Here is a 25999-nt window from a genome sequence, read left to right as displayed (position 1 = left end):
ACCAAGTATACACTCCCATCACTGAGCTAGCTCTCCTGCCTCCTGCTTCCAGGCTGCTGCATCAGCCGGTAGCGAGGAGAGTCTTAAAGCAGGAATAAACAGAGGTCATTACGGGACTCTAACTTCAGTGCTCCAGAGGAATGATCTAAAATACTCAGCACTGATTCTTACTAGGCATCAGAAACACTTCTTCTATTGGGAAACAGTGCGTGTGTTGTGTTACCTTGTAGCGTAACCTGAGATTTCATTGCGTGTTGTGACACCCTGTAGCATAGCCTGAGACTTCATTGTGTGTTGTCACACCTTGTAGCATTGCCTGAGGTTTCATATCCGGTCCTGCCTCAGTGGTGTGCTTGTCCCCAGTTCCATCACACGCTGAGCTACAGCAGGACGAGATAGGATTTATTAGTGGATTTTCAGGAATAAATTGAGATGAGTTCCTGATGGCGTGGCCCTACTGTGGGATGGTACTCTTAGAAGAGAGGCGAGCACTTTCTCTGTCTTCTGCCACAGAGGAAGAGGGGATAAAGGGGCTGCTATTAGCCAGCATGAGCGCCCCCATCAGGTACCACCCCTCCATTTGAACTTTAGCTCCCACAACTGTGAGAATACAAGTCGTGTTATTCAAGCCGGCCAGCCGGTGGTACTTTGCAGTTTGGATGAAGAGACAGTATTAGCCAAATTCTCGTGATCCTAAGTGACAAGATGAGTTGAGCTGATTGTTATAGGTATTACATCTATGAAAGTTACCAAGGGAACAAAGTGAAACTTAATTGGAGTAAACTTCTAATCTATGACTTAAATTCCTAGTAGTTCACTGCGACAAGTGATGACTTAAAAGAGCAAGAAGTCAGGCAAGGGTGAGAGCCAGGCTCGGGAGGTGGCACCTATAACATGCACGCACGCGCACACACAGACGCGTGCGCGCACACACACACACACACACACACACACACAGGCGCGCGCGCGCGCACACGCATGCGCCGGAGTGCTGCTCTCTTAGATGCAGGGTCCTTTCCAGTAAGTCCCACAATAGCTTGAGTTGCTCAGCTGACTTTCCTGCCCCGACGCTCTGCGTGCGAACCCACCTTCTCTGGTCCCCAGGCCCACGGCGACGGCCGCGCGGAACGCCCTGCCGCAGGTGGTGGCACTTACCGTTCTGCTCCCGCTGCACCCCAGCTGCCAGCAGGTCGGGCTCCCCGAGGCTGATGTCGTTCAGCCTCGTCCCAAGACACTCCATGCACAGATGTTTGCACCATTCCTCGGCCTCCAGCTCTGGAAAGGACCACACGAGAGCCAGGTCAGCGCCGGCGGGCGGACGGGCGCCCTCCCCAGCCCTCCCAGCTGTGCAGGAAGATGTAGACATCTGAGGAAACTGGCTTAAAAGGATCTGGAGACAGCCTATTTCTTTCTGCCGGCTGCACGTCATACCTACGGCCATCGAGTCACCCCACTGTACTTTACTTAAAGTAATAATATGAGAATGTTTATTAATAATTATTAGATAGTCCCAATGATTTTCATACTATTATTTTCGACTGAGATTTTTTTTTTGTCTGGCTGGGGCTCCCACACAATGCTCAAGAGTCTGGGTGCCCGTCCCAGTGATTCTTGGTCAATTTTACCAACGGTCCAATGTAAGATGCTCAGGATGCGCCACTGTTAACTCCGCCAGGCCACGGAGTGCCCAGGCCACCAGGTAGGGCTCAGGGTCCCCTTGGCCCACACCCAGCTGTGCCCCGAGGGCCCCAGGACTGCACCTGGCTATGCTCAGGGAACCATATGGCACAAGAGAGTGAACATTTTGCAAAGGTATGTAGCATATCCTCATGGGATCTCCGGTTTCTGTCTTCTCTGGGAGAGAGAAAAGACTTAAATGTATATGTGATCACTGTCACTGTCATCCCGTTGCTCATCGATTTGCTCGAGCGGGCACCAGTAACGTCCCCATTGTGAGACTTGTTGCTACTGTTTTTGGCATATTGAATACACCATGGGTAGCTTGCCAGGCTCTGCTGTGGGGGCGAGATACTCTTGGTAGCTTGCCGGGCTCTCCACGAGGGGCGGAGGAATCGAACCCGGATTCGCTGTGTGCAAGACAAATGCCTTGCCCTCTGTGCTATCACTCCAGCCCTTATATGTGATAGAAATAAATAAATGATCGATTGAAAAGTTGCCAGGCTAGATAAAGTAAGCAAAAGTTTTCCTAAATTTTCCTTGGATCTGTGTGGACTGGATTGTAGTGATCAGCAACCAGCAAGGGCCTATGTATGGAAAATACCCAGAGTGTGCCAGGGGTACTGCAAAGCAACTCCAGGATAGTTTCTAGAAGGCTCATTCTCCTGTAGTAAACTCAACAATCAAATTTATGAGAGGAATGCTAGTTAAAAAAATTCTCATTAGCTTCTTCCTGCTTCACAGTCACATGATTTTTGTCTTTGTGGAAAACATTTAAAACATCTTATACCTACACAGATATAAAAGTCAGACATCTGAAGAAACCGACAAGAAAGAATCTGAAAAGGATCTGAAAAAAAAAAATCCCCGTGCTTATTCCTGCTGGCTTGGATGAAATACACTTGAGTATTGGTCAGCACCAAGACAAAGCTGAAACCCCAGTATTCTGAGAAATGCAAGATGCAGAGATTTGCAAAAGGCCAGAGGGCAAAATTTAGGACCAAGTCTCAATGGTACTGGACAGAAACTGGATCAGAACTTCCCATGAACAGCTGCCCAGAGAAGGGTCTGCTCGCTCCCTCAGTGCAAATCTGCAGTGGGCCAGTTTACTGTAGGTCACCTTGGACCCACTGTAACTCTCGGTGGGTGACAGTGCAACCTTTGCCTTGGCATCTGAAACTCCACATACAAAGTACTTGGCAGCAGCTTTTCTTGAGTCCAAGGATTTGAGTGCCAACCGCTATGCCCAACCAACAGTTCCTAGCTGGGCTTGGTCACATGGCTCTAGCTTTAAAAAAAATCCTGATCAATGGGATGTCAAGTGAAATTTGTCACTTATTTTTAGATTTGGCATGGCCATGAAATATTGTTAGAACACAAAGCAAAGAGCATGCAGTCTCCCTCAGAGTCTCATACAGAAAAACCGCAATTCTGTGTTCTAGCTGCAGAAGGCGTTTCCTTCACAGGGGAGGGCAGGGGAGCAGTCGGCATAGTTTTGGGACCATCACCTCAAGAGTGCAAGAGACGTCCTGTATCTAAGCCCGGGAAGAAGAAGCTCCTCTTGCGACCTGTCCCTTGGCTCAGGCGGAGAGAGTCCTGGTGACTCTCTAGGACCACAGAAAGCCGCCCTTCCCAAACCCAAGGGCAGGAGTCAATAAGTGGGCACTTATGCAGGCTCAGAGATTTGCTAACAATAATATCTATTTGTATATCATCTGTCAATGATCTATTTATCCATCTATTATCCTTCAGGGCAGAAACATCAGCCTTTGTGGGAAAAAAAAGTGTACAGGAGCCACTCTAGCATATATTGCAAATAATTTTCTCTAAACATATGAGTTTTGATTTGCCAGACTGGTAAACACGTGGAGAGCTTCTCTTTCCACAGACGTAAGTCTGGAGGCATGTCCCTGGCCGTGTCCCTCGACACCCCAGAGATTCCTGCTAAGGCAGATAATGAAGATCCAGCGTTTCCACGCTCACGTTTCCATCACTGGAGCATTGCTCGGGGCTCCGCGGTGGAAAGCCATCAGGAAGACGAGAGGTGGCTGGCACAGCATCCTCACGGCCCTACCCGCATGTTCTTTCTAGGACTCTGTAGGCAGGGAGGAGAGAAAGCAGTAGCAGACTGCCTGGGGGGAAGAACAAGCATGTCAAAGACGCGGAAGCGCCTGGTGCCAATGTTCCTTTGAGCCATCTCTGTGCCTGTGTGCACATCACAGAACTCCCAGCTGCCATCCACGCCTTGGTCCTAAGATTCGGGTACTCGGGAGGGGGTCCCCCAAGGCCAAGCCCATTCTTTTTTGCTTGTTTGGTTTGGGTTTCGGGGTAACACTTGACTGTGCTTGGGACTAAGTCATAGCACTGCTCTCGGGGGACCATTGGTGGTGTTAGGGATCAAACCCACTGTGTTGCCATACGCGCCCGCCCCACTGTGCTCTCTCTCTGGCCCCAGAGCCATTGCTTCAAGTCAGACTCACTAGAGGACCTCGATGGGGGCCTGGAGTCAGGGAAACGTCCTCTCTCAGCAAAGGGGTGTCTGAAGCCTTTCCCTGGACATCAATGAAGGATGTTTTTGCAGCTGGCTTGAAGACCTCCAGTGCTTTGGCATTTTAATGGCACGATAGCATAGCAAGCCAGAACCAGCAAGAGCAATCAAAAGAGAGCAGATGCGGTCCTAGTAAAGACTGAATTGGAAACGGAGAGAGAGGGAGATGATGATGAAGACCTTCTGAGCACATCTGCCCTGCTCCCCTCCCCAGGTGCCGTGCAAGGAGGCTTTGTGCAGATCTCAGAGTCTTTTATCGGTAGACCCGGGGTCTGGTGGGGGCACTGGCTAGGAGCTACTCTGGAGGGCTGTGGGAAGGGATCGCCCAGCTGTGCTGCCGGGATGGAGGAAACAGGGGGCAGCAGGAGAACAGGAAGAAGGTGAGTGTGAGGGGCTCCCAGTTCCTGGGAGCGAGTCTCAGTGGGACTGAGTCGGTACGTGCACCCGTGTGTGTCAAATGGTGAAACTGTGTGTCTATCCGCACACGAGTTCACGCATGTTGATGTGTGAGTCAGGACATGCCAAAGTGTATGTTGTGTCTTTGTGCATCTATTTACAGGAGCACTTTGTACGTGTGTGTTTGTGTGAGTGGAATGTAGGCAGAACAGACGGGAAACAAGGACAACGGGAAAATCACCGAAGGTCAGATTTAGCCCAAACTGGGTGCGTGGGGCCCACAGCCATGGGGCCAGCGCTCTGCCCATCTCTGCCTGTTTGCATGCATTGTCAGGCGTGTCTCATACATGACCTTGCCTGCAGCAGTCAAGGTAGATTTCTCAGAGTCCTGCACTAGCCTTGGTTTTCTCATCAGTTTTCCAGTCATCTTTCGGATGACCAGGATTTTACTCTCCATTTGTTCTTTCCCAGGCAACCTCTACTGATGTCTGCTAGTTTTCTCCTGCCCCATCTCTTTCTTCCCATCGTTACCATCAAACGCGTGTCTTCTCTATGCTATCGCTCTCCTTTAACCTTCCCATATTCATTCTTCACAGAACCGAGGAGGTTAAATACAAACACAACCATCGGAACTCACTTTATTTTAAAATATTTATTTTCCCATAAACACAATACAATGCCTCCCCCCCCCCCATCAGGTTTCTGTCTCAGTCTATAACATAGGGTGTAAATAATTAAATTTCCTTGTGGGGGAAGAGAGGCAGAAACACCTTCTGCTGTGTTTGTTCTGGTTTGCTCTTGGGAAAAGGTGCTTTTTCATTATGATGTCTTTTTTGGGACAGAGTGTGGCTAGGCTCAAATGCCTAACGAAGGTAAATAACTTCTGCTCCAGGTCAGAGACTCAAAGAACAGGTTCATTACATGTAGAATTAGTTCGATGAAAAAATGCAGTGCCCTCCTGAAGACAAATGGAAGAATGGTTGGGAATAACAAGACAAATGAAGGAACCAGACCTAACTCAATGAGTGAATCATGAGAAAAATGGGCTTATTGATTGGAGGGAAAATAATGATTAGCAGTAGCGCTAAATAAAAATAGTTAGGAGCAGAAGGGTGTTGCCTGCCTGAGGTTCTTGCCATTCCTGCTTTATAGAACTCGGGAGAGATGATGGCTGTTTTCTGTAAATCAGAGCAGTCCTTTGCATATCAGGACATTAATAAGTGTGTAGTAAATAAACGATTAAATCCAAGTTTTATTGCCTTCACTAAATGTTGGTCTTAGGATTGTGACACCAAAATGAGCAACAGCTTAAAAAATAAAAAATAAAATCATCACACATACAAGAAAATACGCTATCGGCTAAAATTGTACCACATACTTAAAAATAGCATGCGGTCAATTTCATGTTAATTTACTGTAAGATGCAGATGAGAATAGTTTTGTGAGAAAAATCATAAATAATTGCATTGTGGCCACACTGGATTCAGCCTTTATTGACCATTTTATTTTTTAAATAAAGGTAAAACAATCCATTTTGTCTTAGTGAGACCAATCATTTAAAAGTATATCTGATGCTTATTTTCTATATATGTGTATTGTAATTTGATGACGAATATTCTTGCATTACTAAAGTTTTTGAGATACACTGTTTTGGAAAGGAAAGAAAAAAATTCTTCCCCCATGGACTGTGTTCCGTAAGGAAAACAAAGCTCTTTCTCAGTGTCAGTTGAAATTTATAGAACTATTAAAATAGAGATCATTTTGATGATTCTTTTTTGTTCTTGAAAACTTGGCACCTCTATGACACTTCAGTGGCCTTGTGGATGTTTTATAGACACCCCCTTTCTCTTTCTTTTCAGTAGAGGGAATAGGGAAAAGGCAAAACAAAAGAGAGTTAGAACAAAGCAAGTCAAAACACTTTTCAGCAAAGATAGTGAGTGTCTCTGGTTCACAGGAAAGAAGTTTCCAGAGAAGTCAGACGGGCAGGCTGGTCATTTTAAAGGAGGGAGGAAGTTGTGCTTTCGTAGTTGAAGGTGTGTTTACTGCCCCTCTCACATCCCCATGATGCTCCCGGAGCCTCCTCTGACTTCATCCTCCTTAAAACCTGTTTCAAATCTGACCTTCCTACTTCAACACCTTCAGAGCCATGTGGGGATTTGACAGACATTTTTCTCCTGTGTTTCCCCAGACCTGTGTCCCCTTTTTAATCACAGCCTCAATATAGTACTGAGTTACTGGACTGTTTCCCCAAACAACATGCCACAGAGATCTGAGCAGGAGACACCATGGGTTGAGTCACACTAGCAGCAAACAGTGCTACACACAGAAACTCATACAAGAATGAGAGACCAGGAAATAAAGGGAAGTTTTTGAATTTAAAACAAATTCTAGAACCAAAAGCAGATGATCTGGAGACTAGTCGGTTGTTGGGTGTTTTCTTTATCTCCTATGGCTTTGTCCTACGGAGACCTCTCTTTATGTCCTAGTAAAGTGAAATTTAGAGCTTTTACTATTCACAGTTGGCTTATCTAGATAAAAAGATATTTAATTAGGAAGAAGAGAAGTATTAAATATGGCTCTTTATTAACTTCAGTAATTCTAAAATCTCACATGTGTAAAGTTTCTTATTTAATTAAGCTATATTTCTCTTTTAACTACATTAGTAATATTTATTCCCAAAAGGAAGTCTTGAATAAATTCCCCTTTGTATCTATGTGTGATGTACATTTTATGAAATTTGTGATTTTCTCTAGCGATATAGCAATAGAATTGTAGACAGGTCAACTTAGAGCCAATAAAATGAGTTGCTACAAAAATTTATCCCACTTTTTCTGTTCATTAATATAAACGTTCCTGGATTTAACAGCAGTGGATATATCAAATTTTTAGATTCAATATTCGACACCACCCCAAAGACATTCAGTTTTATCTTTTAACGCCTCTGTCTGTGAACAAAAGGATTAAATCAGGGTCTTCACATGTTGGCAAGGAGAATATTCCTCTCACCAACCTCTTTCCCAAGTAACAAACAATAGAACTAAGCTCCTTTTTACTCTGCCAAGAGCTGTAGAAAGTGCTTGAAGATAGTGGTCAATACATGACACAAGAGTTTAAAACAATGCAGAGAAAAGGAGAGAGCAAATCAGCACTGACAAATAGTCTAAAGATAATGGTGTAGTGTGTGGGCGAGAGTGCATTGCTACAGAGGGAACAAGGATGTTAAAACATGACAAGAAAGCAAGATTAAAGGATGCTTTTCAAGAACTCCGAAGACACGTGAGAAAGATGACCGCATCTCCACAGTGGAATATCAGCATGGGCATGAAGAATTGTGCACATGGCAGAATTTGTAATAGATTACAGCATAATATTTGATGCATATGTTCTAAACTGCTATGGAAATAATGCTTGAGTAAGAGACATTTTTTTTTAGGAAAGTACTCATCCAGCTCTCTATCACTCATTCTTTGGATTTTGGACCACATTCCATCTATGCTTGGGACTTACTACTGAGTCTTAGCTCAAGAAGCACTTCTGACAGTGCCCAGAGGATCATATATGGTCCCAAGTATCAAACGTGGGTCAGGTTTGATGCCAGGCAAGCACCTGAGCCACTGGACAATCTTTTTGGGCCCCTCAGGAGCTTGGATCAATAATCATTCCCACACACTATACCATTATCCTTAGACTATTTGTAAAGTTCTAATATGCTGTCTTCTTTTTCTCGTGTTTTAAATTCCGGTGTCATGTCCTGACAACTAAGATCTTGAGTCTTATTAAGATTGAAGATCTTATATTCCATAAGATCTGAAAGCAATTCCTTTCATTGCAGTCAGCATGACGTGTTTGGGAGCAAAGTGAGGAGGATGAACAAAACTGTTGGGATATAAAACTATTTCGAGGATGTGGTTATTGAAAACTGTGTTCTGAAATCACCTGGAACTCTAAAACCATTTCTCCACAACAGCCAGATCCATTATGAGAACATCTGACAGCCACTGTAAGCATGGGTTTGAATCAACCTCAATGAGTGTGGAAGCTGTATGTTCTTAGAACTTCCTGAAAGGAACACTCTTGCCAATATTCTAGTTTTTGCTTGGGGAGACTGGTATGGGATTTTTGTCTTTCAGAATTGTAGATAACAGATGTGTGTTGTTTAAAGTTCCTGTGTGTAGTAATTTGTTATGTCACAACCGAACACCAACACAAACACACGGGCAAAACAGAATATGTCTCTCTGTGTGGAAAACCACCGAGTAAACCAACTGAAATACCAGAATGCGATACATATATACACATATATACATATGCATAGCACAGTAGGATGGGATCTACTTGGAGCTTAAGAAATTAAACATTGTGGAAGAATTTCCTGCTTCTTACTATTTAGGAGAAAGTACAGAGAATGCTGAAACTGCACAAATTAACCAAGAAGATGAGTAGCAATAAGAGAGGATACAGAGAAAGGGACCTTCAAAGGCAAAGGACTCAGAGGAATGATGTACAAGAAGGATTGGACAGAGGACACCTGACACAGGGGTCCAGATGTCATAGAAAATGCAAATGAGATGCTGGGGTCGGGGGTCATACCCGGATTGGTGGACAACTCACTACAGTTATGTAGTTTCTGAGAGAGTAAAAGAGAAATGGGAAGGAATAAATACCTTTAGCAATGGGTTGGTGTAGGGAGTGTGGGGGGGAGAAGAAATGAAGATTTGGGCATTCTTGAAGACAAAAGGATGGCACAATATCAGAAAAATTAACATCTTCCCCCCCTCACCAATAGCCAACAAACAAAACCCTTGCTAGTCTACCTTGATGAATTGACATGAAAGGATAAGAAGTGGCTGGACTCTGAAAACAGCCAGCACTGCAAGACTCTGCAAAGGAAACATAATCTAGGGAGAACTCCCACAGCACTTCAAGACATGAAGATTCACACACATTCAAATCCAGTTAGGAAACTTGCCTTTTATCTCCATCAACTTTCCCCAAATGAAAGCATGATGCAGAGAAAATTGTAAGCGTGCGCTCCAAAAATAACTGAGTCAATTCAAATAAGCGTTTTTGGATAGGAAGAGTCAGCTTAAATTAGAAATTCAAAAACTAAAATGGAAATGAGCAAAAAATAGGAGGAATGAAAAGTGGAAAGTAGAAGAAAAGGACAAAATTAACTCAGAAACAAAATATAAATTACAAGGTGCTTAAGAAAGAACCGAGTCAAATGAAAATTTAGTAAGATGCACTGGCCAAAGTCATAAAATAAAAAGGTTATAAAAAGGGCCAGAGAGAATGAAAAGTGCTGGGGAAAGTTAAACATAGGATACAGTGGTTTCAACAAATGCATCGTTGGAGAACCACTTAGACAGTAATATCCACAAGAGTCCACGACATCGGCAAGATTGTGAATTGTTTGGTGTATAAGAAAGAGGAATATTAAAGATAAATGTTTGTGCATTCATTAAAGATTGGTGTGGACATTAAAGATTTTTGTGTGTGCAAGGGTTCATGAAATAGGGCTATGGGAGAAGGAGATTTGGAGACAAGAATGCTTTTAGAAGTTTATTATATATAAAAGTGTGGAGATGTAAAAGTCAATAGTTCCTTGAACCTGGTATTTAGAATACTCAGATTAAATTTACAAAATTGGGGTCATTGGTATACACAGAAATTTATTTATTATCTTTTTGACTTTGGGGGCATGCCTGGTGGTGCTCAGGGTTTATTTCTGAATCTGTGCTCAGGGATCACTCCTGGTTGAATTCACAGTTCACTCCTGGGGTTGCTTGGGGGTCCATATGTGATTCTGGGGACCGAGCTGGAATTGGCAGTGTAGACGGAGCACCTTAACCCCGGTACTCTCTCTTTCTCTAGCTCCACAGGTGCTATTTCAATATTGTGTCCACGTGAGACATAGGGTATTTGCCTTGCACACAGACCACCCAGGTTCCATCTCTGGTACTCAATATGGTCCCATAAAACCACGGCTGATCCCCGAGGGCAGAGAGAGGAGCAAGTTCTGTAGAAAAGTTTCTTTTACAGAGAGGTATAGAGAGGCATCTAGCAGCTCAAATGCCAGGACACCTTCCTGCCCCAGTTTGAGATCTGGAAAAGGAAGAGGAAAATCTGGGAAATATTCGAGGCAGAGGAAACTCAAATAAATATAGATGCTGTGGCCAAAAGATAAGTTTAGTAGTGGAGAGAATGACAGATTATTTTGCTTAGTTTTGTCATGCAAAATTGACCAATAAAATTCTAACTTATTTCAAGTTTCTGAGTCCATCTGTATAAATACTGTGAAAGGGACCACTCAGTGGAATTCACAAAGACATTCATCATCTTACATACTTTTTTTTTTTTCAGTAAGAGCAGTGAATTTCTGTTTTGCGAATTAGACCCTGAAGACCTTACTTAAGGGTCTAATCAGGGTTGAATTTGATCCTGAGAGCCTTAACTGAGCACATGGTAACACAGGTAAAACAGCAAATGCGGAGGGAGAGAGGGTGGGAAGATCTCTCCAAAAGTACTCGGAGTTCTCTGATTCAGGCTGATGATGGTGGAAAGTGAAGATGGGCAGACTTATTCCCCCCAAATTGATCTGGTAATGCATCACTGCAGATTAAGATCCACTGAATGATCTTCTGCTGATGGCACGGTCCCCATGTCCCTACTGACAGCAATCTTCAGCCCGTCTCCTGGGTCTCTGCTGAAGGAGAATTCGGACCATCATCAGGTAGTTGTTTTTCATTTAGTTTAACAAATCATGGGGGCATCTTTGACTTCCACCATACAATCTCATTCTTTCCATTACATCTTACCTTGTGATTATCTAGTCAATATATTTTTTTGTCCCCAACATGTGCAAAGCACAATTTAATGTCCTCAGGATGAAGTCCCTGCTTCCTTGTTTACATGCTAGTAGTAAGAGACAATAAAAGATGATTCAGGGAGTGATCAAGTGGGCAGGGGGTGGCTCAGTTATATAGGATGGTCAAAGAGGTCTTAAAAACAGAAATAGTGGCGCAGATAGGGTATTTGCATTGCACGCAGACCACCCGGGTTCTATCCTTGGCACCCCCTATGGTCCCGTAAACCCAAGGGTGATCCCTGAGGGCAGAGAGAGAAGCAAGTCCTGTAGAAAAGTTTCTTCATGGGCCTTCCTCTAGACACCATCACAGCTGCCCCCACACCATGTGTATAATGAATGGCACGGGAGCCATTGGCTTCTGTCATGAAGAGCCATATCTAGACTTGCTGTAGGGACAATGGTCGTGCAGTGTGTATGAGACTTGGGGGCTGTATTTCCCTTGGAAAGGAAGAAAGGCATGTTGTGCTGAAATGGAAAACAACCAAATTCTTGGAGCCAGAAGTATGACTGTAGGGAGTCTTCCGCACGGTTTTCTTGGTAAGTTGGAGCTGGAGCTTCTCTTTGGCGCAGAGGAAGTTGGCATTTTATCCCTGTTGGAGTCAGAAGTCTGGAGCAATGGACGGATATTTGTTGGACGAATGAGAATGTACTGATAGATTTTCCATGACATTTCCTTTAGACATACAGTGTGAATTACTCTGAGAGCTGTGAGCATGGCCAGCAGGGAGCAGAGGGGAGGGGATGAGGAATATCACTCCTTTTTGCTAAAATTATTACAGTTCAGGTGACGCGCTGTAAAGGTGTTGAAAGGCACGGCACCCATGACACAGTCACCTCACCTCACCCAGCACAGTGCCCAAGACCCCCACTCAGGCCTCTGGGGCCCCTCCATCCACCTTTGTGTGAGAACATAGCACCGGCAACATCCTTTCTACATGAAAATCTTTCCTTCTAGTTGCACTTTCAGAGAAGGATTCATGAGGTCTATGGGTATTGAAATGCAAGTAATTAATGAGGAACATAAAAATGATAATTATACTGATAATTGCAGTGAGATGATCATTAAGATTTATATGTTCTATTCATATGATAGAAGTCTTATCAAGCTCATAAAGATGGCTTTTCAAAAGCCAATATCATGTTATGGTAAAATATTATGCTCAAATTGACTTTGCATCCATTGGGTATAAATATACTATCCATAGAAATGTACTTATATAGTTCTGAAAAATCATTTCCTACTAATGGTTTGGAAACAAAACAATAAGAAGCAATTAACTTAAATAAACTATAAGAATTTCAAATAACAGATCCTAAAATTAATTTTAAGATTTTAATGCATTAAAATATTTTAAATTTCAATCTCATTTTAAATCACCGGTGTCCAAAGGTTATGCAACAACTTAGAAATGGATGTTCTGCATTTCAGAAGAATTTATTAAACTGCATAATAGAGTTAAATGGGATTTGTCCTCTGACATTTTGATCCAGCTAAAACTGTCACATAAAAACATCCAAATATCCCTACACTGTAGAAAGAGTGCGAATAGTCACATTCTCTTTCACTCTGTGGATAAAAGCAATGTTGTGAGAATAGTTAGTTGGTCTCCCAGGGTAGAGCACATCCATCTCTGTGCAGGAGTAAACCATAGCGACCAACAGCTAAGGACATAGGGGGCAGCCGAGGACAGACTCTTGTGTTCAGCCTCTGTGTTTTTTGATAGAGAACGCCTGAATCTCTCTCTCCATCCCACAAGCCAAGAGAGGATAAGCATGTGTGCGTGTGTGTGTGTGTGCGTGTGTGTGTGTGTGTGTGTGTGTGAGCACACATATATGCCTGTGGTTTGTGTTGAGCCAAGTGGTAAGTGAACACCTTCAGACTAGAGACTGGGCGTCTCCAGGGCACAAAATAAGTGACTGTCCTCATCACTGATGGGTTAAACATTTGCTTATGCGGGAGACTCACATTCCTGACTGTGATGAGGATCAGGGGGATAAATGGAGACCGAAGGTGGCACATGAGGGACCGGGAGTGATAGTACCGCAGGGACGGCATTTGCCGTGCATGCAGCCACCCTGAGTTCGATCCCCAGCATCTCCTGTGGTTGCCCAAGCACCAGTCGCAGCAATTCCTGAGTGCGGAGTCAGGAGTAACCCCTAAGTGGGTAAGTAAGTTGAAAGGGTGGCCTACGAGGAAACTGATGTGCCCATGCTTTGGATGGCAAAAACAAAGGAGTTTAGTGTGCTCCAAATGGACCGTGCTGAAGTCCAGGGCTGCCCTCTGGGTAAGCTGGACAGGTATTTCTGAAGATATCGTAGCATGTATGCAGGGCAGAGCTCGATGAGAGAGGACACAGATTGGGTAGTGGCAGTACATTGGTATCATCCATGCTCATGGCTACATAGACACGACATCTTCAGAACGTTATAAAGTGCTCACAAGTGCCAGTCACAGAAAACTCACCTTAGGAGAATGACAACATTAGTGTTGTCTGACCAGAGAGGAATTGGAGCCATAGGATTCAGCACCACAGTAAAGCTAGAATTTTGGGAGGGTGCAAAGAAATCATAGAAAGATTGATCCCATCTTCCTCAACGTCTGAGTTAGACTAAGTAGATTGAAAATGTAAGTCAAAGTTAGGAAAATTTGAATTTTAAGGCCAGAAATCAGGCACTAGTGGAGAAGACATAGATGAAGCAATAATTGGAGGGAAAACAAAAATTCTAATAAAGATAGATTTTTCACTCCTCTGGTTCCAAACTCTTGGATCATCATCTGATGAAAATATTCTTGTTCAAAACAATTTCCTTTGATAAGGACTATAACTTTATGATAAAATTGTTTCCATTCCTACAGGGATGGAGGTTATATGGAGGAGTAAAAGAAGTTACCAAATAAAGTTGCAAAACAGTAACGTAAGAGTTCATTAAAAACTACACTGCAATTAAGGCCAAACATATTCCTGAAGGGGAAGGTAGTAATATTCCTCAGCTCTTCATAGAATTATATTTTTCCAGAATTTCTTAACTTCAACTATGAGGGTTTTATACTCTGTTGGCATTATAATCATCAAAATTGGAGCTCACCTGTGGAACATTTCATTACTCTCCCACATTGGGAACCACTGCCATCATTCTAAGTGGATTTTAAGCTGAAAAGAAGTTTTGGCTGTGAAGCAGAGCAGAACTTGCAAAAAGGCGTGTGTGCACAGTTGCTTCGCAGCACAATTTGGTTTAATGACTGGCCTGGAACCAGAAACATTGGCCAGATCCATTTCTGGTTTTCAGGAGCTCTCAAAAGTGACATTGTCTAGAGGAATCTGCATATCAGAGTTGACTTTCTGAGTAGAGTAGGGAGGGCATATGCCTTACATGCGCTCAACCCAGGTTCAATACCCGGGACCCTTTATAGCCCCTAAGTACCACCGGGAGTAAGCCATGAATACAGAGTCAAAAGTAAGTTCTGAAAGAAAAATGGGGTCTAGAGCGATAGTACAGTGGGTAGGGTGTTTGCCTTGCATGCAGCTGACCTGGGTTTGATCCCTGGCATCCCATATGGTCCCCTGAGCACCACCTGAATATAGAGCCAGAAGGAAGTACTGAGCATCACAGGATGTGACACAAAAAAGAAAAAAAGAAGGAAGGAAGGAAGGAAGGAAGGAAGGAAGGAAGGAAGGAAGGAAGGAAGGAAGGAAGGAAGGGAGGGAGGAAGGGAGGGAGGGAGGGAGGGAGGAAGGAAGGAAAGGAGGAAGGAAAGGAGGAAGGAAGGAAGGAAGGAAGGAAGGAAGGAAGGAAGGAAGGAAGGAAGGAAGGAAGGGAGGGAGGAAGGAAGGAAGGAAGGGAGGGAGGAAGGGAGGGAGGGAGGGAGGAAGGAAGGAAAGGAGGAAGGAAGGAAGGAAGGAAGGAAGGAAGGAAAGGAGGAAGGAAGGAAGGAAAGGAGGAAAGAAAGGAGGAAGGAAGGAAGGAAAGGAGGAAGGAAGGAAGGAAAGGAGGAAGGAAAGGAGGAAGGAAGGAAGGAAGGAAGGAAGGAAGGAAGGAAGGAAGGAAGGAAGGAAGGAAGGAAGGAAGGAAGGTGAAATAAAGCAAGACACATTAGCTTGAATGTTAAATCCATTTGTCCCTCCTAGCACTTCTACCAGAGCAATTATTTTAACTTGACTTGCAAATGGGTATTGTAGCAGTAAGAATGGCTGTTTGGTCACTGGAGAATTGACAATAGAGTAGCATTCCTCGGGCATGGCATAGATTCATCTTTAAATCATTGAATTTTTGCTTATTTATGGATTTTTCCACAGTACAGATTTTACATCTGACTATGGTCTCATTGAAAATCTATAACTGCATAGTTATGCAAATTTCGGTTTGATTAAATGGGTCCACTTAAAATTGTATTCAAACATTTTCTGTTTGTGTAAAGATAATGCTCTGCGCACAGGAAGCTCTTCAGAGAAAAGAGCTGGATAAAGAAGCAGAGACCAGTCTAGAACTCAGAGAGTAGATTTAAGGTAGCAAAAGAACAGTTTTTTGTTGTTTGTTTTTTTAAAAAAGAGCTTTGCTTTTTTTTTATATACAAGAAGTGGAGGTAAAGAAAGCAATAAGTTACTTCAGGAGCAGAGGTTGGAAAAGTATCTTAGAAACATGTCCAGGCTGATTACAAGTCAGAGCTATGGGAGCAGCAGCAGAGAGGGGTGGGAGAAAGGAAGATTGGTTCCCGGAATTGAGTCCAAACACAGGGAGCAAATGCCACGTTCTCTCAGACAGGGAAAGGTAAAGTAGACTAGCCACCCCTCGCACCATCACCGGCTGATTCCGCCAAGCTCAGAGGCTGGGGTGGGCACAGGCACACGTAACCCAGGTTTCTGATGAGGAAGACTATGAAGAAACATCTGCAGTGCAGATGACCGATGACCCCGGACCGATCACTGGCCCAGCCGTTCTATTTTTCCTATAATTTTTCTATTATTTATACTGAATCTGTGTGTTTGGTGTGAAAAATCAATTCAGCATATTAGCTATATCTTAAAAAGTAATGAAGCTAGGTATGCTAAGCAGAATGAACGATGCGATTGTGAGTTCTGCATTCTGATATTCTTTAATAGGAATAAGCTGCGTTTGACCCGTGAGCAGGACCACGTGTGCAGAGGCGCTCAGAGTTGTCCAGGCAGCGTGAGGCAGGAAGATGGTGCCACACCCGCCTCAGGCTCCCACAGCCAGTCCTTGGGATCAAAGCTCACTAAAGCTTCCTTCTTGCTTTCTAATTAGGTGCTTATGCATATAATCTGATCAACGATTGTTATGCTGCTCTCTTCAAATGTGCTGCATCTGCTGTCTCCACAGTTGAAATGCAACTCAAGGATAACAAATGTACCTGAATTGGCATCAATTCAAAAAATTGTAATAATTAGAAAAAAAAATACTCTGCTTCTCAGAATTAACATGGAAACTCCCAAATGTGTCCAACTTAGGTAGTAGAGGGACCTTATTTTCTTTCTTTCTTTCTTTCTTTCTTTCTTTCTTTCTTTCTTTCTTTCTTTCTTTCTTTCTTTCTTTCTTTCTTTCTTTCTTTCTTTCTCTTTCTTTCTTTCTTTCTTTCTTTCTTTCTTTCTTTCTTTCTTTCTTTCTTTCTCTCGTTCTTCCTTTCTTTCTTTCTTTCTTTCTTTCTTTCTTTCTTTCTTTCTTTCTTTCTTTCTTTCTTTCTTTCTTTCTCTCATTCTTCCTTTCTCTTTCTTTTCTCTCTCTTTCTCTCTCCTTTCTTTCTTTCTTTCTTTCTTTCTTTCTTTCTTTCTTTCTTTCTTTCTTTCTTTCTTTCTTTCTTTCTTTCTTTCTTTCTTTCTTTCTTTCTTTCTCTCTCCTTCCTTCCTTCCTTCCTTCCTTCCTTTCTTTCTTTCTTTCTTTCTTTCTTTCTTTCTTTCTTTCTTTCTTTCTTTCTTTCTTTCTTTCTTTCTTTCCTTTCTTTCCTTCTTTCTTTTTTATAAAGTTTTAGTCCTGCTGAATATTATTTGGGAAAGAAGCAAAGAAACTAATTTTGTCATCCTATAAGGGGGCCAGAGTGATAGTACAGCTGATAAGATGTTTGCCTTGCATGCTGCTGACCTGGGTTTGGTCTCTGGCATCCCTTATTGTCCCTTGAGCACTGCCAGGAGTAATTCCCAAGTGCAGAGCCAGAAGTAACAACAAAGAAAAAAAAAAAGAGTCCTTAGCACATTGGGTGGGTGGGTGGGTGGGTGGGTGCTGGGCGGTACATATCCTATATGAGCATCCACCATCTTAGAGCACACCAGGAGAGAAATCGGCCAACTTCTCTGAAGACCCGTGTACTGGAAGGCCGGATTGAGAAACAGAAATTTCACATTCATTATTTTTGATCTGACTCAGTATCCCCCGAGATACTTGCCCACTACTCCTTTCTACAGAACAGGGAAAATATCCAGCCTCGGGGCAAGGTCTGCGTACTCTCCCCACTCTGAGGACTTTTCTGAACTGCCCAGTAGCTGCTCCAGGGGCACAGAACCCGGGCAGGTGCTGGAGAAGCAGAGAGGGCTGCGAGCCTGCCACTCAGGGGCCGGTTTCGGTGCCGTCACAGCCCCTTCCCAAACAGACACTGACCCGAGGGCTGCAGGGCCGGGCCCCCTGCAGGGTGGCGGCAGGCCGGTTCCTCCATGCATTCAGCAGTTCTCCCATCACCACCTCCAAGGCCACCGCGGGGCTTCTAATCGCTCCTTCCTGACAATCTGGTGCTTAGTCGGACTCCGGAGAGAGAATGTCCCAGCAGGTAATTACTGGCCCATTCGACTCTGGTACTTTAGTGGCCTGTAAAACCCCAATCAATGCGGCTTGGCAGGCCCGAGACGCACACGCGGCCCCGCGCCGAACAACCTACCTGCTGCTGCGTCTAGCACCCTCCACTGACCTCAAGCTGCAACACGGACAAAAAAAATAAGAATCCCGCAGAGAGCTACGAGCCTTGTCCAGGGTCTCGGGGAATTAATTCCTTTTTTTTTTTTTTATGAAAACACAAAGAAGCACGCGGTGCGCAAACAAGGGCATGTGATTCTGTGGCTCTCTGCGTTTGTCACGGGACAGCAGGCCGTCGGCTGGCCAGCGCTTCCTGCTGACCGCCTCCCTTTCTTCTGGACACTCTTTCTGTCCTGCTTGTGCGGCCGCTGGAAGGTCACAGGGGGCTGGAGAGAGGGGAGGCTTTTCAAGAACTGCCTTATGTAACCAGGAAGAAGCAGGTGAGGAGCTGAGAGGAACGCAGACTCCTAGGAGAGGCCCGTGGGAGCGGGAGTTGGCCCGTGTCCCTCCTGGTTCAGCGCAACCTGACCGGACATCAGGTTGAGGGTGTCCAGTACGCAGGGCCGGGCCCAAGGAAGATGTCCCACCAAGTGCGCCTACTTCATTTTCATCTCTTTTCAAATGTTCTGTATAGAGAGCAAATCCCCCTTAAAGGAACCAGACAAAACGGCGTTGTAACATCTCTTGACCAATCTTGGCTTTATCCAGATTATGACACTGTTTAGTCATAGTCGCCGGCTTAGTGGAAAGCCATTCTCAGCATTTATCAGGAATATTGAGGTGTCTGAAGAACTGGAAACCCAGTTGCCAGGGAACTCTTCTCCCCGTCATTGAAAAAAACAAACACAAGTTATATACTTGGAAGCCAAGTGCTTGGAGTCCCAATCAGCCTGTGAGATTTTCTGGAACACGGAAAAGAAATCTCATTCTACTTGTGAAATTATCCAAAGCATATAGAGATATTACCAGGAAACCTATGCAGCAGCATCCCCAAAGCTGAGGGACCTGTTTGCTCTGGGCAGAAAATCCAAAGCATGTCCAAGGAGGCCAAAAGCAAATCTTAACTGGAGTCTTTTTTAAGAAACACAATAATCGCCGTTACTCCGAGGTGCTATTTGTCAAGTATGTCCTGCCTCTCCAATACTGTCCTCAGGCATTTCCATAACCTAGAGGACCCATCAAGCCACTCACCAGCACTGTCATGGAGTCACACTGGTTTCCCATTTGTAGGTCATGAAACTGACACTTGGGTTTGAAGATCTGGCCCACGTCCCCTCTGTGGAACGGGACCACATCACTATCAGCCCCCAGCCTGTTCTCCCGTTCTAATAAAAGAGGATGGTTAAAAGAAAGACTCTCTCCCATCTGTTAGAATTCCACATCAAATTCCACAATTATGAGACAGACAAAATGCTCCCAGCTGATGGGAAAGTGACCACTTCCTAAATGATGGGCCAATCCCCCCTCGGTGGGTTAATCCCACTGGGCTTCTAACTGGAGGTGCTGGAGCCAAGGTAGCTAAGGACTGAAACTCTATTTGGGTGCATATTTTATTTAAAAAAGTCTTCTAACATCAAACCAGATTTCTCTGCCTGCCATTTTTCTGATTCAGTCTTCTGCACCAAGCCACCTTTGCCTAGGTGATGCTGGAATAAGAAACAGTGATTCCGTACTGATTTCTTCTCTCCCAGCCTGGCTTAGCTCTCTTGGTGCCAACTTTTCTCTTTCTGGCTTGAGCCCCAGGCGCAGCCCTTTCCCTGGCCTGGAGGTGAAGGGGGTCAAAGCCAAGGTACACCACACCGTGCTGTCACCCTCAGTGGGGCCACGCGGTGCTGAGTCCAGGTTCATTGACAAAAGCAAGTTGAAATGAATGGAAATCAAGTTGCAATTCTAACAGGGATGCAGGGAACAGTAGCAAACTGACACAATCCACCTCCTGCAACTCAACTGTCCTACCCCTTGACTGATGGAGCACAAGAGTCTCACTTTCACGTGCTTTGACAGTGCCTGACAGATACAACACAATTTTAAAAATCCAATTAGAGATCTCTTCAAAACACAGTTAGTTGCTCATTTATGTGAATTTTCAGCTTGCCAAGGCTCCTGTGTCCCGCGTTCCTGTCCCTCCTCGCCCTCCGCACCCGCTTCTTTTCTTTGCTTCTCCACCGAGACACTCACACTCCGTTGCACCTTCAAATTACCCGGAGAGCTTGTTACTGTGGATTCCAGTACCCCCACCCACCTCTAGAGTTTCTGATTCAGTGAGGCTGAAATTTTGCATTTCTGCTAAGTTCCCAGTTACACAGATACTGCTAGTGACATGAACACTTGATGGTTTTCTGTATTTCACTCTTTTGTCATAGAGAAGAGGAAAGAACAAAACAAAACAAAACAGTGATGTTCCAAAGACTTTCAACGTGGTGCTTCAATATTCTCTGACATCCTATTTGTCTCTGATTAAGCCTGTGATGTTCGAAGTTATAAGCTTGTTTGATATTGCATTTGATATTGATACGATTTCAGGTTTAGTAGCTTACTTCCTGTTGACTCAATAGCAGTTAAATTTGCACTCTCAGCAGAGTACTGTGAGTACCGGTTTGCTTCCCACGAAAAATCTCAATGGACTGTAGCACTGTAGCACTGTCATCCCATTGTTCATCGATTTCCTCGAGTGGGCACCAGTAATGTCTCCATTGTAAGGCTTGTTCTTACCGGTTCTGGCATATTGAGTACACCACGGTGGGCCTTGCCAGGCCCTGCCGTGCGGGGTTGTGGGGGGGCAGCAGATACTCTCAGTAGCTTGCCGGGCTCTCTGAGAGAGATGGAGAGAATTGAACCTGGGTCATCCTCGGCTGCATGCAAGGCAAACGCCCTACCCGCTATGCTATCACTCCAGTCCTCTCAATGGAGTGCTATTATTATTATTATTATTATAGTTTTTTGCTTTTTAGGTCACACCCAGCTATGTTTAGGGGTTACTTCTGGCTCTGCACTCAGGAATCTCTCCTGGCAGTGCTTGGGGAACCATAAGAGATGCTGGGGATTGAACCCGGGTTGGTCTTGTTCAAGGCAAATGCCCTACCCTCTGTACTATCGCTCCGGCCCCACTGAGTGCTATTGTGATGATTTTTATTTTATTCTACATGTGGAAATTGAGGCACAGCATGGGGAAAATAATAGTCTTCAGTCACAGACTATGGGGTTCCTGAATCCGTAGCTGAAGACACCCCACAGGCTCAGTACCCCGACTGCCAGCCCCTCCCCTCTGTTTTCAGTTGCCTTCTTTTTAAAGAATCTATTTTTGGGACTTCTTTCTGTGAAGGCTTAGATTAATAAATCTCCTTAGCTTTTGTATTCGGAAAATGTCTTTCTACCTTCTCTTGAAAGATCATTTATCTTGACAGTTATTTTTCTCTAGCATTTTGAAAATATTTTTTACGTGTCTTTTGCCCGGGGTTGCTACTATTGAATTGTCTGTTCATCTGTCATTTGCTTTTTAAAAGTTGTCTGATTTTCGTAGGAATTGCCAAGAAAAGTTCTCACTTTCTATCGAGAATTGAACATTGGCATAATGTATCTTGTCAACTGCAGGAAAGACTCGAGGTCATAACGTCCCTTAACCCTTTGCTTCCCCTCTCTATGGTCATTTCAATTTTTGTCTTTCTCTGTTTCATATCTTGGGGATCTCTCAGATGCCTGTTCGGCATATGCTGGACATACTTGTTTCAAATCTGAGTATCACTGTAATATTTCTGTCTTCAAATTTTATGTCGCATTTTTTGTATCACCTGATTCATCTCCTAATTAACTATCAGTCTCAGATAGTGTCCCCTATTCAATCCCTTCTATTTCCATAAGTTCATGAAAATAAGAAGAAATTGTAATGATTTATTTTAAATATGTTGTCTTTATATTGTTCTCCTAATATATTTCTTGATGATCACATAAAAAAGGGTTTTTTTTGTTTTGTCATGTGCAAGGCAATCACCCTTCCTGCTATATAATGTCATTCCTGCCCCATTTATCACATTTTAAGTATACTTATTATGTATATTTATATTTTTTCCTATTATTTGCAGTTCTTAGTGTGCTAATTTTCTTTTTTCAGTCACTGACCATTTTCTCATTGTGACTCAGGTGTTTCCTTTTGCTTTATTTGGGGACCACACCCTGCTGTGCTCCGGGCTGGCTTCTGGTTCTTCACTCAGGGATCAGTTGTGTGAGCTCACAGGACGCCCCTGCCGGGGATGGAACCGGGTCTGAAGTGTGCAAGATCTGCACTTTACCCGTGGTACTCTCGCCTGCACCCCGCACTGCTTTCCTGCGAGTTTCTCCTTAGGACATTTTTCTCTTCTTGGAATCGCGGATGCCTGAGATTCTCGAAGTACCTCAGCAAGACATCTCCAACCGTGCCTTCTTCAAACTCTTAGGACAGTAAGCAATCCCAGTTGAACTCAGAAATTGATCTATCTTCTATCTTCTCAGAGTGATTTTTGTGTCATGTAGTTTGTAGGGATATAGTCTGATGCAGGGTGGGTCTTCCTCTGGATGGCTACTCACTCCCTCCTCTACCCCCGAGAGGACCCGGTGTACTGCTAGCTCACAGCATCACATCCAAGTGGAAAGCTCCTTTTCACAAGCAGAGAACAGCATGGGAAGAACTGGCTTTCAGGCAAGGAACTAAAGCCCACCTGTTCACTTCAGGTTATCGTGATGTCACTGTAATAATTTCTACTCTAAGTGATGCTTAGAGTAAGTTGTGTATGTATGTGTGTCCAAACCCACAAATATTTGTATCTCTATGTCTTATTTCAGATTTGGAAAATTCTGTTATTTTCTCTGCAAAAATTTCTCTTGGACACCCTCACTCCCACCCCAGGCATCTTAACTTCTGGAAGTCCAACAATACGCACAGTGGTGACTTTTTTTTAAAATTTGTATTGTAGCAATATTTGCTGTTAGTTTCTTTTCTTTTCTTGTCTTCTCTGTTAATCTGAATATTTTGAATGAACTATTTTAAATTTATTTACAGATTTCATGACTATTTTTAATAGTGACCAAATCTGTTTTATTAAATTATAAATTTCCTTTGTAGTTATGTTCCAGAATTTTCCATTTGATTTCTTTTAAATAGGTTTCCATTCTCTGCTAAATTTATCAGCCATGCCAATCATTTTTATAGATATCGATCTCAATTAACTCTTGTGTTGGTCTGTTTTTGAGTAAGTGAGAGGGGATAATCTATAGTTCTGGTTCTTTTGATGTTTTTCCACTGGGTTCCTTTTCTTGGTAAAGGTGGTGATGAGTCTGCATGACAGAAAGGATGTGTATACTTTATAGAGATAATCCGAAGAGATGAATGGTGCCCACTAGAGGCAAGAATGCAATAGAGAAATGCTTCCTAAATTACCATGCGAATTATCACCCGAGTTTTATTCTTAAGTAAACTAGATTAATATTAAGATAATATCAACAGATTTTTCCTATCATGCATCATGAATCAAGTTCTTAAATATTCATAATTTCCCCCTGGACTTTCATCCCCTTTCACTGCTCTGTTTACTCACACACACACATACACACACACACACAACAGAAGTTTAGTACATCAGTTCTCTTCATACATCCTGAGAAACAATAGGGCAAGTCTCCTCATAACCTCTTCTTCTTCTTTCTTAAAATGATCTGCTTGGGGCTGGAGCGATAGCACAGTGGGTAGGGCGTTTGCCTTGCATGCGGCCAACCCGAGTTCAAATCCCAGCATCCCATATGGTCCCCTGAGCACTGCCAGGAGTAATTCCTGAGTGCAGAGCCAGGAATAACCCCTGTGCATCGCCAGGTGTGACCCAAAAACCTAAAAAAAAAAATGATCTGCTTACTGGTCTTTGTTTTCTTTACTTTATTTCTTGTAAAACATTTTCCCCAATACACTTTAAAAATTATTTAATTTTTAAAACATTGAATCACCACAGATTAGTTACAAAGTTCTTCATAATTGAGTTTCAGTCATACAATGCCCCAACATCCATTTCTTCAGTGTCCACTTCCCTCCACCAATGTCCAGTTTCCCTCCTGCACACCCAGCCTACCTCTATGCAGATACTAATTTTTCTCCCCCCTCCCTTCAGCACTGTAGTTTCAAATACTATTACTGAGGTATCATGCAGGTCACTTTCGCTTCTTTCAGCCCCAAGTCCTGGTCCAGAGTACACAGAAAAACGTTGGTGCAGACCACAATATACACAAAGCCGTACAAGATTTTGCTAGAATTTCTCCTATGCCGTAACTGGAACCTTAATCCTCCTGCCCGCAGAACAGCGAGGACCAATACTGCTCACTGGACACCAACATTTGGACTCATCTGTCACACCCTCACGTACAGGCTGATTCTCTTCGAAACTTGAGCAGGTTTGCTTGCCTTGGTGGTCTAGGCTCCCGAGCTGGCATCACCGCTGTGTGAAGGGCAGGTCTCTGGGGTGTCCCCACTCTCTGTATTGAACTCTACGTTGACACTGTGGGGTGCCCGATCCTTCTGCACCTTTGCTATCTTTGGGAAACTCTGACTGGGAGGCTGAAGGGAATGACCACTCAGATGCACATGAGCCCGCAGTTTCTTGACATCACATGACACAAACCAATCATGCTTTGGAAACAGAAAGAAATCTTTCAACGTTCTAAAGTCCCCACTGGTTCCAGGCTGCCATGCTGCCCGTCAGATACGCCTCTCTTTCCCATGCTAAATAGCTGCTGGGTACCACGTGAGGTTCTTTTATAAAAATATTTTGCTTTCTGGGTCACACCTGGCGATGCTCAGGGGTTACTCCTGGCTCTGCACTCAGGAATTACGCTTGGAGCTGCTTGGTAGACCATCTGGAATGTCAGGATTTGAACTCAGGTTGAATTTGAACCCAAGACAAACACCCAACCAGCTCCCCAGGTGAGATTCTGAGGTGTGTTGTCACTGGTGGCAGCTTCCCTGTCACCTGAAAGGGGTGGGTGTCCGTGGTCAAGGTTTATTTCTTGGGGATGGAGTGATAGCACAGTGGGTAGGGTGTTTGCCTTGCACATGGCTGACCCAGGTTCGATTCCCAGCATCCCATATGGTACCCTGAGCACTGCCAGGGTTAATTCCTGAGTGCAGAGCCAGGAGTGACCCTTGTCCATCACCAGGTGTGACTCAAAAAGCAAAAAAAAAGAGAAAAGATTTATTTCTTAAGGGAAATGTTATTATTGGGATTTCATCACATAAAAGATGACTCTAGTGACATCTGACATCTCTCCTAGCCTAAAATATACAGACAGATATGAATTTAGGTTTCACCCATTTCTCAGATTGTTTACTTTTTGGAATTCTATAGGAACTTTTATAATCGAAAATAGTCACTTGGGCCCATTACCATGTCCTGTCTTGTAATTTTCTGGTTATTATTTTGGCAATATGGTTAAAATAATGTCAATGTTCAGCTTTGTGTGTGTGTTCTGGGACTGCACACATGGTACTCGGGATGTATTCTTGGCTCTGTGCTCAGGGGTTCACTGGCAGTGCTCTTGGGATCAATGCAGTTTGGGGGTCAAGCTGGGTCAGTCACATGTAAGACAAGCGTCTGAACACAGACACCATCTCTGTGGGTCCAGTGGTTCTGATGTATAGTTACTGCACCCCACATCTCCACAGGACCCAAGACCATCCACTCAACCACCTGCTGTTTGACGTT

General features: G+C 43.8%; 1 protein-coding gene across 1 annotated transcript in view; it reads right to left on the bottom strand.

Annotated features, from left to right (window-relative positions):
* The window catches only part of DOK6 (docking protein 6), a 435375-nt gene that overhangs the window by 178100 nt on the left and 231276 nt on the right, over nt 1-25999 (bottom strand). Inside the window, exon 4 of the mRNA XM_055129136.1 lies at nt 1156-1275. Coding sequence (XP_054985111.1) covers nt 1156-1275 — 120 coding nt within the window. The remainder of the gene's footprint in view (nt 1-1155; nt 1276-25999) is intronic.

The sequence above is a fragment of the Sorex araneus genome, chromosome 2 (assembly GCF_027595985.1).
Source record: "Sorex araneus isolate mSorAra2 chromosome 2, mSorAra2.pri, whole genome shotgun sequence".
NCBI classification, from domain to species: domain Eukaryota; kingdom Metazoa; phylum Chordata; class Mammalia; order Eulipotyphla; family Soricidae; genus Sorex; species Sorex araneus.
The sequence above is the reverse complement of the archived record's forward strand: the minus strand, read 5'-3'. Positions and strand labels throughout refer to the sequence as shown.